Source organism: Crotalus tigris, unplaced genomic scaffold, assembly GCF_016545835.1.
Source record: "Crotalus tigris isolate CLP2741 ecotype Arizona unplaced genomic scaffold, ASM1654583v1 scf7180000017735.2152567, whole genome shotgun sequence".
NCBI classification, from domain to species: Eukaryota; Metazoa; Chordata; class Lepidosauria; order Squamata; family Viperidae; genus Crotalus; species Crotalus tigris.
In genome coordinates, this window is record NW_024096601.1 from 1,615,564 (window position 1) to 1,636,824 (window position 21,261).

Sequence of the window (21,261 nt, forward strand, 5' to 3'; positions counted from 1 at the left end):
ACTGACTCAAAGGTAAAAAATTACTAAATAAATAAAAATATAAATTGAAAAATGGGCATGTATTCACTGTGCATATTGGTGAAAGTTGACGGGGCCGTGAGAAGTTCCTTCAATAAAAAAAAAAAATCCCCACATTTGAATCATGCTACCGGTGAAATCCACGTTCTTCTGATCTGAGCAATCACAGAACAGAAAGCATACTTTGTCCTACATTTTGGGGAGCAAGGAAGGATGTGAGGAAGATGACTACCCTCAGGTACTATGAACAAAGCGAATTTAGGGTTACATTTTTCAAATACTTTTTTTTTTAGAAGGAAAGGCAATGTACATCTTTTATTTTTCTATTTACCATGGCTATTATCTATTTTTACTTTTATATATTACCTACTGTGCTTTCTGCTAACTCAGTTTTGGATCTTTTTATTTCTCAAAACTGTCACAAACACGCAACCACAAACTAAATTAAACTGCATTAATAAAGTATTAAGAAATACAACTAGCTGAACTTATTTAACTGCGCCCCACTGGCTACTGAGGAGTAGTTAAAAGTGGTTAAAAATTAAATACTCTTTTAGTCAAGAATGAATCCTTTGTCTCTGTCACAAATATCTGCAGCCTCAAGTAATTTCACCTGCTGATCCTAACAATTCAAGCTGAGATGGAGTGAAATCCTCTAAAAAGAGTGGGGTATTGTCTTCGGCAGATTGCAAGTAGCAGTTGTCACAGTGAATGCACAATGTTTCATACCAGCATTAATGTTTCTTATTCAAAAACATTTGGTTTAATCAGTCTGAATATGCAAGGATATTGGAGAAAGTCCACCGTGTCTCCATAAATAGCTAGAATTGACAGAAACAGATGTCGCCTATCAGACACCACATTTTTACCCCATTCTGAGGGCTCAAAGAATCCCCCAAAGCCCCAGACAAATGGAAAAGCCATGAAATATTGAATCAAGCAAACTCTTATATGAGAAGAGCTGTGTAAGTGTATGGTGACAAAAAAAAAAAAAAATCAGAACTATTCTGGTAGCCCCAGCTCAGAAGTACATCTTCTATGTAATAAAATGTTATTAGTCAGAAAAAGTGCTATCAGATTCCTTCTGAATCAAGTGAAGGGATCAAGGAGCATGCAAATGGAAGCAAAGATAAGGGCCGTAGAACAAGACTGTATAAGGAAGAAACCTAGACAAACAGAGGGTACATGGCAACATGGAAGATGATGGATCTGGGTAGAAAACAGCTGATACAAACAGGAGCTTGTTGATGGAGAAAGGGAGAGAATTGGAATGGAGGTAGAAAAAAGGGAAATTCATTCTCATTTATGCTGGCTGAGCAGGAAGGGGATAACCAAATGCAGATGTTGGAGTCAAATAAGCTTTTTTAAGACCAATGCACGCATGGAGGGCCAAACATGTCTAAGATCCACATCTACTTCTAGTAATTTCTTGATGAATATCACTGTTGCAGCCCCCCCCCCAACATGTTGAAACAATAATCAATGGACATGTGTTCCCTATACGGGGAGTTGAGATACTTTCCTCTTAAGAATTATAGAAGCTGGGTTTGGAAAGCAAACTAGTACTTGGTTGGATGCAAGATATGTGGAAAATAGTATCAAGGCAGTTCAACAATAAATACTGACTTCCCAGAGGTGCTCTATTTAGGAAGGCATGAAAATAATGTTAAGTGTTAACTTGACTTGAATAAAGTTCATATGAAGAAACAACGCTGAAGCCAAACTATCCTTTAAGCTGATTCTAAGCGTAAGAAAAATGTAAAATGCTTTTTTTTGGGGGGGGAGGGTGTAATGAATACCTGGCAAAGGCACTCAGTGTTGAGATTCAGGATTAGTTAGCATCAGGAAGAACATCTATGGTTTTGCCCTCACTTGCAGCTGGCAAAACCGGAAAAGTAAGCAACCTTGGCTGACTTCAAACTGACAAAGAGGAAGGAGCTTTCCAGTGTATGATGAAATCTGCATGAAAGTAATCAGCGTTTTCCTCTTGACAATTCTACTAAGATTCTTAATTGAGCAGGTAATACGAAGAAAACAACTAAGCCAGTGATGGCGAACCTTTTAGAGACCGAGTGCCCAAACTTCAACCCCAAACCCACTTACGTATTGCCGGGTGCCGGGTGGGTGTGGCCCGCTAGGTGGCCGTGGCTACAGTGGTCATGGCAGATGGGTGGGAGTGGCCAGGGTAGGCATGGCCCGGCAGGGTTGGGGGAGATCCAGGGGTCTGTGGCAGGTGGGGTGGTGGGCAGGAGGCTGGTTCTGTGGGGTGAGGCAAGGCAAGGTGAGGCAGGGCGGGGGTGCCATTGTCACAGGGCAAGGTGAGGCAGGGGCCGCTGCTGCCTGACACCATCGGCTCCCGCACACAGAGGCCAGCAAGCGCATGGGTGCTGGGATGCATCCGGCCATGTGGGACCTCAGCGAGTTAGCGGGCGGCTGGTTGAAGAGGACGGTTGCCATCTCCGGGGCATGGCACGTGTGCCCACAGAAAGGGCTCTGAGTGCCGCCTCTGGCACGCGTGCCATAGGTTCGCCACCACTGAACTAAGCAATAATCCACACATCAGCATTGCCCAAGTTCTCAAAACCTGAATAAGGTCAGTCCTCAATTTACAACCGTTCATTTAGGGACTGTTCAAAGTTACAACAGCACAGAAAAAAGCAACTGATGACCATTTTTCACGCTTAGGACTGTGGTAGCACCCCTGTGGTCACGTGATCAAAATCCAGATGCTTGGCAACTGGCTCATATTTATGACAGTTGCAATGTCCCCGGGTCACGTGATCCTCAGCGGCCTTCTGACCAGTCAAGTCAATGGGGAAGCCAGATTCACTGAATAACTGTGTTACTAATTGAACAACTGCAGTGATTCACCTCATATCTGTAGCGAGAAAGGTCATAAAATGGGTCAAAACACACTTAACTGTCTCACTTAGCACGAGAAAAGTTGGGCTCAACTGTGGTCATAAGTGGAGGGCTATCTGTCTATGCCTTGTAATAGTTGAACCTTTGCCCAATCATCTTTTGCTTTACAGTTCCAGGATAGCTTGAAATACTAGGTATCATGTAAAAGAAACAGAATAATCTCTCCCTTAAATGCGATATTCTTATCCAGTGCTACTCTTAATCCTCCAACAGATATAAATCTGCTTGATGAGGAACTAATGGTCCTGTTCCTTTAACTATTATTAGGCAACTATATCAGCATCCTCACCTAGTTTTCTATTAGGCAACTATATCAGCATCCTCACCTAGTCTTCTATCAAGAAAAGTTCTCTCACAAAGTTTTGGAGAAGAATAAAACTTTTATCAGGACAAGGAGCAACGGGTGGAAACTAACCAAAGAGAGAAGCAATCCAGAACTAAGGAGAAACTTCCTGACAGTTAAAACAATTAACCAGTGGAACAACCTGCCTCCAGAAGCGGTGAATGCGTCAACACTGGAAGTTTTTAAGAAGAAACTGGACAGCCATTTGTCCGAAATGGTATAGGGTTTCCTGCTTGAGCAGGGGGTTGGACTAGATGACCTCCAAGGTCCCTTCCAACTTTATTATTATTATTATTATTATTATTATTATATTAATACTCAAAGATGTCCACCTACTAAATTTAGCAACTAAGCTATCTACCTCTGTGATGCGCGTTCAGCTTTGCTTACCACCCGCTACTTTTGTGTGTACTAAAAACAAAGGTCAACTATAGCTTGTGGCGACTTAGAAGACAGGAAGCATAAAGGAATTATTCTCCACTTTAGATAAGAATATTTTCTAAACATTGCAGTCCTTGCAATAGTTATGATTGATTAATTAAACAGTGCTGTATAAGGAAGTGAGAGCTTAAATAAGAAAAACGTTCCCTGAAAAGGCAAATTCAGTCAGTTGAATTCTCCTGGTGAACCTGAAATAGGAGGCAGTTTGTGAGAACTTTTAAAGATCGCTATTATTTCACTGAGATTTTGGATTTCTTTCCGAAAGGACCACATTTTTTTTAACTGTAATAGGAAAATAACTCTGTTTGGGAATATTGCGTGTTTATTTGTTTATTAAAAGATTTCATGAAGTTTCTTAATCCATTCTTTGGCAAAATTGCTCATTCCTTTCTGAACAAGTTCTGTGTGATGTCCACCCAAGCCTATCCAATTTTGGTCATTAGAAATGAGGTTAGTAACAATGAAAGCCAGAGTGTTTTCCTTGGAAGAAAGTCTTAGAGTAGTGGTGGCAACCTATGGCACGCGTGCCAGAGGCGGCACTCGGAGCCTTCTTTGTGGGCATGCATGCCGTCGCCCCAGCCCCGCCTCCGCCCGGAGGAGAGTCACCCCCGGGTGCGCCCGCATGGAGCAGCGCAGCCAAGGACATAGCCGGACAGCAGGGACAAGACTCCGCCCTCGCACCCCATAGCGTGCAGTAATGCTGCGGGGTGTGGGCGGAGGGCGTGGCTGCCATCGCACTGCAGGGCTGCCTGGGTGATCTGCTGTGGGCCCTGGAGGCGGTGCATGTCCCTGCGGGTGGGTGGGGCAGGGGACGGAGCAGGCAGGGTGGGAGGCAGAGTGGGGGCGGGGGGGGGGCGGTTTTGGGGCACTCGGTCTCTAAAATGTTCACCATCACTGTCTTAGAAGTTAATGACTATAGGATCTCAGCAATTTGTCCCATAGCAAGCTTTTACTCTGATCATGTTTAATGCTAAAATCAGCAATTTTAGCAGATGACTTCAATATATTGTATATGCAGTGCCTTTGTCCTTGTGGCAGAAATTGAGTTGGCAGAACAGGCTATTTTTATAAAGAAATACAATCTACTTGTATTATTAGGAATATATTAAACTGAGATGGAGTACAGGCTGGTATATATATCATGCGTGACCAATCACTGAGGTTTCTTATATAATGATCAGTTGGGAAGGTGAGTAAATTCCCTTATGGTTCATTCATCTATTAAGTCACTTTTTATAAACTTTTAACAATGATTTGCTACGCTTAGCAGAGGTAAAATTAGCATTGGCTCATCGTAGAACAAGGGACTCATATATGCCAGGTTTTTTTGGTACATGGGTGGCTAAATCAATTTGTTTTATATGTGTTAAATGAGTATGAAGTGATAGTTTTTCTATTTTATGTTAAATTACTGTCATAAAACAGACAATTCTAGATTTGTGTCCTAGTTCTTCACCAGAGTTGTTCGCAATTTACATAAGATGGAGCAGATGGCATTTAAAAGATACTTCAAAGAAATGGAGGGGGGGGGAGAATCCACAAATGAATAAAGACTATTTACTTCCTTTGAACTTGGGGGGGGGGAAGCAGAAAAGTTCTGTGCTGATACAAAAACACTAAAAACAAAACTAAAAGCCCATTTATAGCAGCTCTGGTTTGTCATTCTTGAGATTTAGAAATCAAGATCAACAAAGAATGGAGTATAATACCTAATTATCTCAAACAATATTTAGCACTCTCACTTAAAAAGTCTCAGACAAATCCTTTAATTTTAAATTTAAGCGTCCTTCTAACAATAATGTTTTACTTCAGGGTGACAAACGTACAATATAATCCGTAATTTTTTTTTTAAGAAAAGATTTAAGAGAAGGATGACAGTTCTTGGTGTATTTTTTTTTAAAAAAGCACATTCCAATCTAATGTTTTCCACATGTAGTTCACCAGCAGAATCCTTACAATAGGAAGGAAATCTTTGCATAGCTTTATCGATTGCTCCAAGACAAGAATGATGATTTGATTATTAGAAGAACTAATTGTTTTAGCACACACATTAGGGACAAGAAAAGCTTTATCATAAACTACAGGTAGTCCTCAACTTACGACCAAATTTCTGTTGCTGAGACATTTGTTAAGTGAGTTTTGCCCCATTTTACGGCCTTTCTTGCCACAGTTGTTAAGTGAATCACTGCAGCTGATAAGTCAGCAACCTGGCTGTTAAGTGAATCTGCCTTCCCCATTGATTTCGCAAAAGGGGACTGCATGATCTTGGGACATAGCAACGGTCATTAAATATGCACCAGTTGCCAAGCATCTGAAATTTGATCACCTGATCATGGGGATGTTGCAAAGGTCGTCACTGTGAACAACGGTCATAAGCTGAAGGGTCACTAAATGAACCGCTGTAACTCGAGGACTACCTGTACAGTATGGTTGTAATATTACCTCCAGCACTGGTCCAGCTCCAAGAATGATTTGTTCTACTCCACTAGCGAATCCCTTTTGGCTAAGAGCGGTGAGGTGATGGATCAAGAAATTTGTGCTCTGGGTTTTGCCAGACCCGCTTTCTCCAGAAATGACTATGCACTGGTTCTTCCGCCGCAGTAGCATGGCGTGATACGCGACATCAGCCACGGCGTAGATGTGGGGCTCCAGCTTACCCAGCTGATGATTATCGTACATCTTGACATATTTAGGGTTATAAATGGGAAGGAATTTGAAGGGGTTAATGACGATTAAGATGCTTCCCACATAGGTGTAGATTTTCTCTTGCTTGAAGCGATTTCTAAGGTTTTCCAAGAGTGTCCTCTCGTTCAGATCTGGCAGGGCGCATAAGTCGTCATAGTCCTTGTACTGCGGCTGGGGGAGGAAGCCACGTTCCATCATCCTGCGCCGTTCTTCCGTGACCCGCAACCAGGACTGGAGGCTGGCGTAATGGATCGACCCGTCTAGGTTCTTTTCTCTTAGAAGAAAGCGGTAGTCCTCTCCGCTCAAGCGGTTCTCTAGGGCCATCCGTGGCCAGAGCATCATGCGCTGGACCGGGCTGTCGGTGGGGTTGAGGATCCATTCCTCCCCACCAAATTCCTTCACTTCGGCCAAGACGTAGCATTTTGTCTTGTCCAGCTGCAGTTTGTTAATCAGGGAGTCTATCACCTCGGCAGCGGTAGATGTTTTCCGTGCAATAACAGGGCAGTAAATGGTCCCTTCGGCAATGCTCCCAGGGTAGATGTGTAGTGTGTGCTCTGTGTCTTCAAAGCGTCTTCTTCCTCCGGTATCATTTCCACTCATATTGGACTTCTTCCCATCAGTAACTGCGATCCATCTTTAACAAGGTTAGATAAGCCATCATGGCGACAGTGCTACAATAAAAGGAAGAAGGAAGAATATATTTTAGGGATTCGGAGTATTTGTAGAACACAGATTTCAATTCTAAAAATTCCCTTCTAGAACCAGAAGTTGCTAAACAGTTGGGAGAGAAGTAGAAACCCTATGGAAAGTACACGCGTTCTGTCCCTAGACGGGAGAAACTGGAAAGAGGTAATTCTTTAGCAAACCATTTTAATGAGATGTGGGTGTGATTAACTTACTTTTTTTATTTTACCCTCAATAATTAATATGTTGATCTTCTGTAGCCTGCTAGGGACCAAATTAATAGTCACTAGCATCTAAATAAATGTTGTATAGGCCAAAACGTCGTGCCAACAGAGAACATATTTCTTTCAAATACTGATTTGCAACTTTATTCTAGTTTATTCCTACGTTATTCCAAGGGAATTATATTCTTACATTCACTATGAATCTGATTTATTCTCATATACAATAAAAAAGGATAAACGGTGAACAAAAATGTGTAATGTTCTTAAAACTGAAAAAAATATTTTTAAAAAATTGAAATGTAGAGTATGCTAAATTGCAATTCTATATATATTTATGTAACACAAGTGTGTGTGTGTGTGTGTGTTTGTGTGTGTGTACAAAAAATATACCTATCATGCTTTATTTTAACCTGGTGTATTTCGTATAAATGTATCCTATATTTCATTATATTTATCCATACAAAGTCTATATCTATAGCTAATCTCTTCATAAGCAGCAAGTATAAACAGGTCTTCAGTCCACTGAGTGAAGGGAACCATTTATTTATCTTTCTAAAGACAGTATGTTAGGGCAGTCCCCTAAGGCCCCATCACAGAATTATTACAACACAAAGGAACATGAAGCAGAGCATCATGGTGACAGGAAACTTGCCGTATTTTAGTCAGCCCTACCAAAGTTTGCCCTCACACCCTGGAAACACATCATACACACACAGAGAGAAGGAAATTCAATCAAATTGAACTGGTGCCAGCTTGCCCTGCAGTTCTGTGATCTCTGGACTGACAGAACGTATCGATCAAAATGTATACAGCTATAAAAACTATTTGCAAGCTACTGGCTTTAGGCTTCATTCTATAACAGTGGTTCTCAACCTTTCTAGTGCCGCGACCCCATAATACCGTTCCCCATGTTGTGGTGACCCCCAGCCACTTATACATCACCGGGTGCCAGGGGCGTGGCCAAAGAAAAGGGGGAAAAAATGGCGGACAGCCTTGTTTGGCGACCCCCGTGAAATGGTCGTTCGACCCCAAATGGGGTCCCGAGCCACAGGTTGAGAACCACTGTTCTATAAGGACATTTATGGCGTCAATCCTGTCACGACTAATAACGAGATAGTGGCTATTTTAGCTAATATAATGTATTAGATCAGCAGCCCCCACCAGGAACCAGTTTCAGAAGAAAAACTGTCTTTCATGGATCAGGGCAGGGGGTGGGATGGTTTCACACACAACCTAGATCCCGTGCATGCTCAGATGAAGCTTCACTTGCTCACCTGCCACTTGGGTGGCCAGGTTTCTAACAGGCCATGGACCAGTACTGATCCATGACCCAGGAGTTGGGGACCCCTGTATTAGATGCTTAGTTTAGAGTTAGACAAAGTTATTTGTATGGGGCCTATAGTCAGGCAGGAAAGCAAACCATTCCCCATCACAAAAGTTGTAAGGGGTCAGTGCTCGAATCATAAAAAAAAAAATTCAGCACAGAGATAAATAATTTAATTCTGGTTATAATAAACGCCTGTATTTTATTCGTTACCTGTAATAATACGCTCACAACTGTAAAGCAGTGCATGAAGGCAAGAGGGACTTAGCATCTTGTTTGTTCAGGTGATGCAAAAGCACACTAATGCTATTGATAAACTCTCATTGAACACTACTTTGATTCTCCCTTTGCAGCAACCCTTTCCTCCCCCCCCCCCTTTAATGAAGCAGCAGGTGAGCTAATTAAACAGACTTTCTACCAAAAGGAATCCTTCTCAGGGACAATCTAGACAAAAAGATCATTCAGATTGCAATAGATCCTTTAGTTTAGTTTTCAGCTTAGTTATTAAATACTATGGAAAGACCGTTTGTTACATCCTTAACATTTTCAGTCCTCTACCCCAGTAAACTGACCTAGGGAATCACATCACAATCAGTATTGAGCCTGAGTGAAATGGAATCAAATAATAATAACGTTCAACTCTAGCCAGTCATGTAAACATGAGGTTATTTCTGAATTTCCTCTGTCAGTAACATGAAATGCAGATCCTAGGAAGTCAATTAGTGCCCAAATATTCAGTATACATTCATCAGCAATTCAACTACTGGACAGTAAGCCTTCAAGTATCAAGTAAGTAGGCATTTATGCATGAGCCTAAATAATAAGTCAAAGTATTCTCTAGAGCAGGGGTTTCCCTGGCTGGCTGGCTGGGGAATTCTGGGAGTTGAAGTCAACAAGTCTTAAAGTTACCAAGGTGGAGACCTCTGCTCTGGAGCAATGTGACCTTGTAAAGCAAAACCAATCTAGAAACAATTAACTAGAAAGGCATATTTGCAAGATCCCAAACAGGAAGTTTTTATAGGCAGCCCTACAGGAATAGCAATCCCCTGCTTCCCACACCACTAATAAATGCATACACAACACAAATGCTTAAATAGCATGCACAATATTAAATGTATATGCATCAAATGACTATTTTACTTTTAACTGAATTAAGTATGTCAAGACAAGAGAATATATTAGAATAAGATTATGAATTGAACCAACTTAATATAGTCCATTTGGAAGTAATTTTTCAGGTGCTCATATTGAGATATAATAAAGTAATCTACTACCAGTCTTTTTCGGATGATAATGACAGAAACTGAATTTGAAATTTATCTGATTTATCCTCTATTTCTTTGCTCCAAAAGTCTCCAAGCCAAAATAATATATGGGAATCAGTGCCTGATTTTTACCCATTTGGTGAATCCAACTGTTGTCATATTCAATCCCTGAATGCCAAAGGAATTAAAATATCTCCAGAAGAAATATATTGTAACGAAGCTGAGTGGCTTTAAGTTTAACTGTATTTCCATACAAATACAGTTAAACTTAAAGCCATACAGCTTCTCATAGATATTCATCCTTGCACTCATCAAATGACTGAAAACTCCACACCAGAGTTCTAAAATACTTTGAATGTGAATTGGGTAAACTTCTAACAAAAATATACACATGTAACATTTCCCTCTGTAACAAAGTAGTAAAAAGCAGTCAGAAAATCATAACAAAAAACATATCCAATAAGGATATTATAGGCCATTTAATATCTGCTTTAAGTAAGCTGGTAACAGAGGGATAGGTCTTGGTCAAAAAAAAAAGTCAGCAAGGCTTAGCAAAGTTACATCATGCTATCTTAACTATGAAGAGTTTGGCAGTGTCAACAACCACGCTGATAAGATTTCAAAACACTTTACCAAAGGATCTATGTAAAATTAGGATTGGGAGAAGAGGTCATTTTATAAGTTGGCAGTGGTCAGAGAACTGAAGAAGTAATTGAAAATATATGCACGGTTCACATTTTCATGATTGAAAGGAAAAACACTGTGTGTGTGTGTGTGTGTGTGTGTGTGTGTGTCCCCCTGAAATGCTTATATCGGAACTAGTTCTTTGAAATGACCTAAATTTAGCAGTGAGGTGGCCAAATTCAACAATTTCATTATTTGAATAGTTAAAAACAAAAAAGTGCTTTTACATACCAAATGTTCCAAAATCATGTGACGGATAACTTCATTAAAACCTTGGTCTCAACAACTGGCCATAACTATTTAAACCAGCAGCCCACCGTACAGATTTGGAATGTCTAATGAAATATATCGTGCAATGCAGTACAATGCAAAAAAAATTATGCTGATTAATAGCAATCATTAATCAGGAGGATCTGACCAGAAAAATCTGTATTGTGCTGTTGCGACCAAACCTCTTTCTACGGGGGAAAGGAAACGAGCCACTGCTATTTTCAGACATATCCTTGCGTTTTTCATAAGTCTATTTTTATTGCTGCCTCTGAAATGCAATTCCAAACTTATCTAAAAGAAGAAATGGGAAGACTTTTGGTGGCTTTGACATCACACCTAGCACAGGAAGAGGGAAGGGCAGGAACTGATATCCCGATCGTGCGAACTAGCACATCCAGGGCATGAAAATTGATAGAATGGAATTTGCTGTTTCTTTTCCCAGTAATTTTTCCATTTTTTTTCAAGGTACTTTGACAATGGCAATAATCCTTTATAAACACTGTCTGAAATGTAGGAACACATCAGTGCCAAAGCAAGCTCTGAGGCTATCTATTAAACCCTCTTTAGATTTCCCCAAATGGCTCAGATACAACTTGCCCTTTTCCGGAGGAAGGACAGAAGTGAAAAACTTCCGTAAGAATGGAAGGAGCTACGTTATGAAAGGATGTGAAACATATACTGTAATTAAGGCAACCTAGAAGAGTTTGAGCAACAGCATGCAAAAGTCCTGAAGCACACCCTTGAAAGATTACCGCCATTATCTCAATTCCAATAGAAATCTCTGATTTATTCCATACATCTTCCTCAACTTTGAAGAGCAACTGCCTCCATTTCCTTTCAACCCCCAAAATGGTGGATCAAGGAAATTGCTTACGTTAGAATTATATCAACTGAAACTAAGTCACATGTCCTGCATTACTGGCAAGTCTGGATTTATTCCACTTCCTGAAATAAGCACGCTGTTTAAAAAAATAGGAAACCACACACTTCTCCCATATAATTAGCATTTTTCTGTCTTCTTTAGACATGTCCTTTAAGAAGCACCTACGGTATCAACTGGGAATTACTTCCAGGGTTACAAAAGGTAACAAAAGCAACTCCTTTGCATATCAGTTTCTTGCACAATTCCTCACGCAATTAGTTGCTGCAGAACGTCTTTACTTACTTGACTTAAACTATCTCCATTAATTAAATAATTTAAATAATGATAGGTGAAACAATGAAATAATGCATTCCCACTTGCAGTGTGTTTCTCACATATCTCTATTCATCCCTGCTTCAAAAGTATGCGTCGCTCTACAGGGAAAATGAGCAATGTCTAATAATAATTTCAAGGTATTTGGCAGACAAGAAGTAACCAAACTCCACATTATTTAAACAAAACAGATTGACTATGCAGTGAAAGATTACTTGCAATTCTAATGTTTGTTTGGATCTTAGCTTTAATGTTTATTAAAGCAGCATTTGTAATTTTTTGTGTATAAAAATGGAAAGATTGGGGTTTAAGTTTGATTATATGAAAATGGCCCCTACCTGAGATCTAATAGAAATAGAACACTGACTGGGGCTTGGTGAGAATTTAAAACAGTGGTTCTCAACCTTTTTAATGCTGCGACCCCCGACCGGTCGTAAGTCGAGGACTACTCAACTGGCGCAGCACCATTTGCAGAATGGGACTTTTGGCGGGCTCAGCAGGGCAGAGACAGCCTGGACAATTCCTATTGGCTTTTGAAAGCCAATAGAATTAGACTCTATTCAAAAGCCAATAGAATAAAAGGGAGTAGCACAGCTAAGGAAAAGGGGGGAAAATGGCGGACTGCGTTGTTTGGCGACCCCCGTGAAATGGTCATTCGACTCCAAATGGGGTCCTGACCCACAGGTTGAGAACCACTGATTTAGAAGGAATTAATCCATTAAGAACCAAATGCATAAAATAATTTGGTCAGCAGTACATTCAATCCATGATGATTTGAATGTGTATCATGGACTGATAGTTGGATTTATCATTAAGTGCCTTTCTGGCCGCCAGGAAACGGTTAATCCACTTTTTCTAATCAAGTAGATTTTTAAGGTTGCTTTCTTTCCTATGTCCCTTTGTCTTCAGTCTTATATACTGACTTGACTTGAGGGTGGTTTAAATCCTTCTTCATCATGAGTTCGAGAAACCATCCATTTGTCCGTGTAATTCTGAAAGTCAGATGCTTCCTGTCACATGTTTGCTATGCTATCTAGCAAAGCAAAGTGCTTCTAAATTCAGGCATTTCCTCCCCCCCCATGTTATTTCATTCAAATATTGTGCTGTCACTGCTTTTCTGGTTACATTTACAGAGGAACATCTTGAATAAGAGTACTTTGTGCACTAATGCACATTAATTACGAAATGGGAAATACAACAGTACACTTTTTGTAACTTGTGCTGCAGATCGCTCTAAGGTTGACTTAGCACAGTGGCGATGCTTTTCCAAGACAGCTTATAACCTCATCTTTTGAAAGAGTCAGTACTTAATAAACCATCTCGCGAACTATCATTCAGAGGACAGGAAAGAAATGTTTAAATAAATTAAAGAAAATGGAATAGATGAATGAAATGAAATAGATCTCAAATGAAACACTAACAACTAGAACAGAATTCCGACTCTTTGTTGGTGATCTTCTGTCTATACAAACAATCAAATTAAATCAATGAACCTATACAAGCGCCAGTCCTATCTCAGGTAATGTTACTTCAGGCATGGTTTCCAAAAATACAAAATACATACTCACATTATTCATAATCATTTGTACTATCTAAAACAACTCAATAGGCTTTAGAATTTATCTTTAAGAACACTGCGGTCACATTTGTTCTCGGCTATTTATTATTCACAAGCTTAACCCTTGCTAATTATATTTCTGCAACATAGGAAAGCGTGATATGGTAGAACAGTTGAATATTACCATGCCAACAAAAATGGTGGTTCAATCTTAAAAAAAAAATTTACAAAAGTAGCTCTGTTTTTCCTTGAGACGAAGCGAGTGCATTATGTAAATGCCACCGTGGTAAAAGATCAGATGCTAAGAAATATAGCCTACTGTTTTTTTAAAATTACATTTAACTCCCTTTTGCTGGCTGAATTAGAAACTTCGGGCAAGCAGCATTTGAATCAGTAGGGAGCTGCCAGAGGGGAAAGCACTGAACAAGCCATCCATTCAGTGGGCAGCCTGTTCTGTCACAGTCCACTAGTAATGGGTCAGTCATAGGGCAGATGCTACCTCTCAGCCTCAATTGGATGCTTGGCTACTTGGGTGTTTGTCAGTGTCAGTGTGAACTCTGAAGGTCTTCTGATAAGATTGGCAGTCAAAAACTACAGTGAGGTAGAACAGAGGTCCTCAACCTTTTGGGCACCAGGGACCGGTTCCGTGGAGAGAGTTTTTTTCCGCGGACCGGAGAGTGCGTGGTTTTGTGTGCTGCCTACATCCCGCGGATGGGGCTTTGCTTGTTTGTGCGGCCCCGGTACCGGTCCACGGACCGGGCGGGTTGGGGACCCCTGAGGTAGAAGGCTTATCTTCATGCTACAACTATAATCTGGTGCGCAGCTCAGCTAATTAAACCAAAAATATGGCCATCAATATCCACACTAAATGAAGCCACACCCCCACGTCACCGCTAAGGTACCCTAATCGCAAACCAACTTCATCTTGAGGCCATCTGCAGAGGTCTTCAGTGTTCCCTTCATACATGGATGAGGTGAAGACTCCAGCTTTTCCCATCGTACGAGACAAGGTGAAGACACCAGCTTTTTTTCTTTCTCAAGAAAGAAATGATCTCACTTGTGTCCAAGCTTGGGAAAAAAAAAAAAAAAAACAGAAGGGAGCAGCTGCTGTTGCTCCCTTTCTTCATGCTTCGTATTTTAGCATGGATGGGTGAAATTTGTTCTTCTCCAAAGCCCGATGCAGAGGCAAGACAGAAGAGTTGGTAGAGAGGACAGCAAGAGGGTAAATGTATCTTCTGGAAAGACAAAGCTACAACCTGGAGTCAGCAGGAAAGCTTAATCTGCATCCTGCAGCAGTCCAATTTGCAGAATACGACTTCTATATGGAAGAACCATAATCATCGCTTAATGTTCTGGAAAAAGCCTTTTGCAGTGAGATAATCAGCCTACACATTTGTGTCTTCGGGAAGAGGGAGGGAGGGAGGGAAAAAAAGAAAGAAAGAACAGCACAAATGGTGGAAAAAACTTGCCAGACGTAGAAGCATAGCAGGACCATATGGCTAGGAAGAAAAATCTGAGCTGCAGACAATGTGGGCGTTGTTGCTCAGAAGAGTTTGATAACATAAAATGGAAGTTTTCCCATAAGATAGGAGTGAACATTAAGGAAATAGGTGCAAACAACAATCACCAGTTATCCTGAGAGATACCCAAGAGCAGGACTACAGCAGCAAGGCCAAATAATAATTGCCAGTGAGCCCTACTGCAAAAGAAAAAAAGAAATCAGTATATTTTCTACTTTGCACATATTTAAAAAAATGGTCGGATTTATTTTGTCCAAGTTAAAAGGATTTTTTTTTTTTTTTAAATAAAGAGGACTAACAGCTTGAATCCTAGGCTGAGAGAGAGTGACTAGCCCAAAGTCACCCAGCAGGCTTAAAATATTCTGAAGTTTACTATTTAGAATTAGACAGATAATGGAGCAACAACTTACCCATTCATTCTGTAATCAATTTCTCTTATAATACCAACATTTTCAAATCAACCAATGTAAGGTAACTAAGTTTCACAAGTCAATTATATAAACACAAAGAATTGTTCTGCCAGGTAGCAAAGAAAGCTCTGAACTATCTTATAAGAACAAACGGCAGCAACTCTAACAAATAGAAATAGAACATATCATTCATTCTTTCAATTTCGGACATTTGGCTAAGAATTTTTAAGATAAAGATATGTGGAATTTACAAAACAAAAATCCAATTTTACTGGTCACAAAAAAATTGGGGAGAAGAGAAAGCAGAATAGAAAACTAGAGGCCCACATTTACATAAAAAATTGAGCACAAACCTGCAGAACTGAATGGTTAATAATTTTAAACAAACATGTTATCCTAAAAATGATATGCTAAAGATAACTATTAACTCTTTCTAGAATGAGACAGCACAGCTTTAGTTACTCACCAATACACAAGTGATTACCGTTTAATTTTACATGCAATCCCCAACCTACAATTGGAGAATTTGTTAATGCCTTTTGCCCAGCAACAACAACAACAAGAAAATTAGCTTGAAGGGCTAAATTGTTATGTTTAGTGATAAATAGTTAGCAAGCTTCAGGATCAAAATGTGTTCCCATCAAGGAGCTCAACTTCTGTAATTTTGAAAAAAGAACACCCGCAAAATTAAGAGGTCATCTTCAAAGGGATTCACCTTAAATATGAGAAACTTTTTTTAAAACAACAACAACAACAACACTAAGCCCTGTTTAGACAAACTCTGAAAAAAATCTATCTAACACAGAGCTACTATAGCGAACCACAGCTACTCGCACTTCTGTTTGTCTTCCTCCTGATGCATTTAAAATACTTCCAGTTACCAGAAGCTAGCAGAAGAAGAAAAAAATAGAACCTTTAAATGCATTACACTACAATCTGCAACAAGGGATATAATCTATTTTTAGAGTAGAAACTCAGAGTAAGTCTAAGATAAATTAGCAACAAAATACATGCGTTTATGAAATGCTACCCAGCTCGGTGAAGGCAGACGTAAATGTCACATCTGTGGGATTGGCATCCAGAACAGCATTTCATTACATCTCTAAAAAAATGCTGAATATTTTAATAGTGACATATGCCAATTAGAAAAGATAAAGACGACAGGGGAAGTTCTAGGAACGCCCTCCAAGAAGGGAAGGGGACAGGCTGGTATGAACCAAAGACATGATCAGCAGCATGAATTAAAGGGTTCCTGGAAATTGGATCGTATCAGTTTCTCAGCAATAATATAATCCACATTGCAACCCTATACATATTCTACTTCCTTAGTGATTTTGGCAACAGTTTTTCTAAAGAAATTCTGGAACACAGGAGATGGAGAAAAGAAGAAGCAGTGTTGCTGGGTTACTGAAGGCTAGAAAGTGTCTAGCATGCAATAACAGAGGCAGCAATGTGAATTCCTCCAATCAGCATGTTTATTCGCAATTCCACCTTCTGCTTTCTGCCAAATAACTCTGAAAAGGCCTTAGTTCTGACTTATAGTGCTCTGGATGCTTTAAAAGTATTAACAGTGGATGCTATCTTTCAAATATTCCAGATTGAGATTCTGTTAACTGGGGATGAATAATACCGTGGAAATTCTTATAATCAGTTTTGCAAACTTCCTAATCTTGCTTTAAGCATGATGAGACCAGTTGTAAGTATTTTAGTTGAATCCATCTGGTTTAGAACTCAAACAGGGCCATTTAAAAAAAAATTCTGACCTTAAACTTACCAACACCACCTCACTTTCACAAGAGCGTATAAATGACTCTTTCTGCATGTGACAGGATATTAACCATGTCTTTGAAACAATGATGAGGACAAAAAAATCACCCTTTTTCCCCCATAAGAATCACTTCACAACTTAGTAATTTTAAGGACTGGCTCTTCAAGGCCCACTCTCTCAATTTAGGAATTGAGAGAAAATAAACTATAATTAGGATTTCCAATAATATTTTATGGGGGGGGATAGGGAACATCTTCCCATAAATTAAATAGAGAACATTGTTTCAGGAGTGATCTCAACTATAGATTAAGGGGTTATCATAGACCCAAACAGCTATCCATGCTAACCGCTGGAAAAACCCACATGATGTGGGAAGGAAGTAGGACAGTGGGTACCCACAAAAGATTCCATGACAAATCTACTGGGGCAAAGCAGAAAAAATGGGAAACGGCTATACTGATGACCAAGCTGCTGAAAGCTTTCCCTTAACTTGCTTTGGAACAAGAGAAGGGAGTAAATTTTAAAGGGAAAAAAAAAAAAACTACAGCCAAGAACTTACTTCAGCTCCTCCCAAAGTCTAAAAACCTTCTAAACCAGCCATCTGAGAAAGTACTTATGGTCTTTAAAAGCAAACAGTAATGGCTGTTCCGCAGCTTAATTTTCCTAACCATTATTATTATTTTTTTAAAAAATAGCCATTTGCATAGTTATTTAATTCTTATCTCAAACTTCTGAAGATTAATAAGAATGTTTTGCTCTAACTTAATGAGATATGAAAATACTCAGTTAGCTTCAGTAAAGTTATTTTTGCCACATTTTTCTTCTCCGTTTTTTCCCCCGTAATACACACAGAAGCACACTAGTGCCGGACATTGTGCGGAACACGAATCGCAAGGTTCCTGAGAGAAAGCATGACGTCCATTCAAGAAAGGCAGGACAAGATTAAAAAGAGAGCTTAAGGAGTTACCAACAAGAGATAGAAAAATGGGATGCTGCCACAGCCATGAAAACAAGCAAACTAAAAATGACTTTGAAAGAAACCTGCAAAGTGAGATGATGAGGCATTTTCAACATAAAAACCAATATTGGGGAAGAGGAGGGAACAACAGTTACCATTTTCTGAAAAGCATTACTTGCAATTTCATTTCAAAATCCTTCACTTACGTGATAAGCATTCATGTAAATGTTGCCGATTGACAATAAAATGAACTATCTGTCATTACTCAGCTAAATTCTGAGCCATAAGCTAGCAGAAACATCACTGGACAGTCTCTGACTGACCCTGTCTTCTTTTTCTGGTATCTATAATTAGACCTAATTTATCCAGCCCGCACACCACCAAACACATGCCCTTTCAGAGCCACACCCAAAAAACTACTGCCAATTTCTGATATTTTTTTTACGCTAAAAAAAAAAACACGCAGATTTGATTGCTTGGCAAAGGCAGAAGAAACTAATAAATACATTATTTCCTAGAACTGGAACACATGTAACAAGGTTGAAATTTTAAAATAGAAGTCTTCAAACTTGGCAACTTTTAAGATTTGTGGACTTCAACTCCCAGAATTCCTCAGCCAGCCAGTAACTATGAGTTAGCTAAAATGCCCACGTTGGAAGAATGATACTTAAAAAGAACGATTTAAAACAATGTAAAAAAAAACCTTATTATTTATTGTTGGGTATGTGGAAACCCATCACTCACAGCTGTATCCCTAGGATGCTTTTTCGGCCAAAGCCCACATTTGGGGCCTTGGGATTGTGTGTCAGAAATGAACAATTGAACTGGGTTACTTTACCAGGTAAGCCAGGGCACAGAAATGAATCCAGTTACACCTAATTTTGCTATAACTAAAATCAAATTATTTTAACGTGATTACTTCCTATGGATAAAATTCTCTTTGCTATCCCATTAAAGTTGTGGCAAGTGAGAAGTTCAGAGGCCACACCCAAGGAACTTAAGGTCAACATAATTCTGAAGCTTGACTGTGCATTTTTGTGTTAAGCCATGGTTTGTTTCAACACAGTTTACTGAAAATACCAGAGTAGTTTTCCTCATACATAATTAACACACAATTTTACAAACACAATAGCTGGGCTGACATATTATGAAAACAAAATGATTATGTAACAATGTGTGAATCAAAAAAGCAATTGTATAAAGCTCTTAGCATCTTCTAAAACTTTGTTGGGCAAAGAGTGCCTTCCTGGAATTTTAATAGCCAGCTCCTCGTTTCTTCTCCAAATACAGATCGTGCCCAGCTTGCCAGATAAAGTTCTTTTTCTCAGCTCATTCAGATGGCAAAATTAATATTAGTGAGTTTAAATGGTAAAAGTAGAAGTTCATTGAAAACTATAAAGTAGTATTGTTGGTAGGAGCAATTTACTTAAAATAGATGCATCTTTCTCCTTAGGGGTCTTTAAAAAAGACCAGACATTTCTTCATTTGAATCTAGGTTGCATTAGGTTATCCCAAATCTATTCATCTCCCATTCGTATTTTATTTAGTCCAAGAACTGATGCTGAGGAACTTTTGGGGCAGCTTAGTTCTTCACTGACTGGAGAACCAAAGTTGATTACTGCAGTTTGAATTTTGATTAATTCTATGACCCATTGTATACTGTGCTGATATAAAGATCAAAAACTCTGTCCCTGTAAAAAAATATTGCTGCATCAAGCTCTTCCCTCAAATGGGAATCTGTGATAGGGCACTCGAATGCAAAATAAATTAGCTGATGAAAATAACAAAACAAATACTGCAGTTCAAGTGATGCTGCATGTTATAGTAGAAGTTTTCCAACAGTAATGGGACTGCATTCTTCCATGATTATGTAATCTACTACTTCACACAAGTTCTATGGCACACCTCCAATAAATACAAACGGCTGTGATACTGAAAAGGACAGTTTAAAATCCACCGTACTTTGAATCATACTCCTTAGGGCTTGTAACCACAACTTAGGTTATCTTGGACACTATTAATTAATTGTGTTGTTTGGAGATAGAAACTTCTGATCAACACTGGTCATTATTATTATTTTAACCAAACTAGATCTATCCCAGCAAGTTGCCTTCCTATAATTTATGCAGTATTTAACTATTTGTGGTCAGAAAGGATTATGATCTCTTTCCAAATAATTATTTTCTTTCTGCAGCTCTGCAGCTCAAAACAATTTCTGGTTTAGACAGAGGCAAAAAAGTACATTGAATTAAACTGATTATTCTAACGATTTCTGAAATAAAGGTACATGAGTGAAAGCTGCCAGGAAACTGGGATCCTAGCTTACAGATATTCTCTGAAAAATCCATTGAGATGACCAATCTCATAGAACCTTCTTTTCCAACTTAGTTCTCCATGGGAACATTGCCAAGTCTACTTGATAATGTGGAAAACAGCACATCAAAACAAAAGCCTGCAGAAACTGAAAGGGGTAAGTACTAAGAGGGACATTAGATTCCGTGTCTGCAAACGACAGCAGAACAGAACTAGCTACACACAAAAACAGGTGAGATACTCAGGAAACAGAATTGTGACTGATATATACAGGTTGGGAAGCAGCATTAGCTGAAGGAGCGGGCAAGAAAAAAAACCCCATAAGATCCACTTAGGAACTCTTTCGCTCAAGATTCTGACTCAGTCAGTAGATGGAAACGGATGGCTGCTCTGATCATTACCTTCACTGGAACCTGGATGAAGCAGGTATGTCTTATTAGACCTTCTATAGCAGCTTCTTTATGCAGCATCCAACAGCTGGTGAAAGCAACTTCATTCAGACAGCTATGTTGCATTTAAAACTCTTTTAATTGTATTGCTAGGGGAAGAGCTATGAATCCTACTTATAACTAGTCTCCTGGAACGCAAGGGGAATGCTCCCACTGCTTCAACATTCATGGAAGCAAGCTGATCACATGCGTAAGGACAAGGGCACTTGGGGTCATAAGCCTCATGAAGG

The 21,261-nt window shown here is 39.5% G+C and overlaps 1 protein-coding gene across 11 annotated transcripts in view; it reads right to left on the reverse strand.

The window, feature by feature from the left end:
* MYO9A (myosin IXA) overlaps window positions 1–21,261 on the reverse strand; it is a 100,241-nt gene that overhangs the window by 75,256 nt on the left and 3,724 nt on the right. For 10 of the 11 annotated variants that reach the window (XR_005556264.1, XM_039339567.1, XM_039339566.1 and 7 more), the window contains one exon: window positions 6,167–7,080. Coding sequence is in view for 10 of the 11 variants with exons in the window: in XM_039339567.1 (XP_039195501.1) it covers window positions 6,167–7,009 (843 nt within the window). In the remaining variant the exon portion in view is untranslated. Of the gene's footprint in view, window positions 1–6,166; window positions 7,081–18,475; window positions 18,630–21,261 lie in introns of those variants that run through there. The other variant, XM_039339562.1, reaches the window with a different exon arrangement.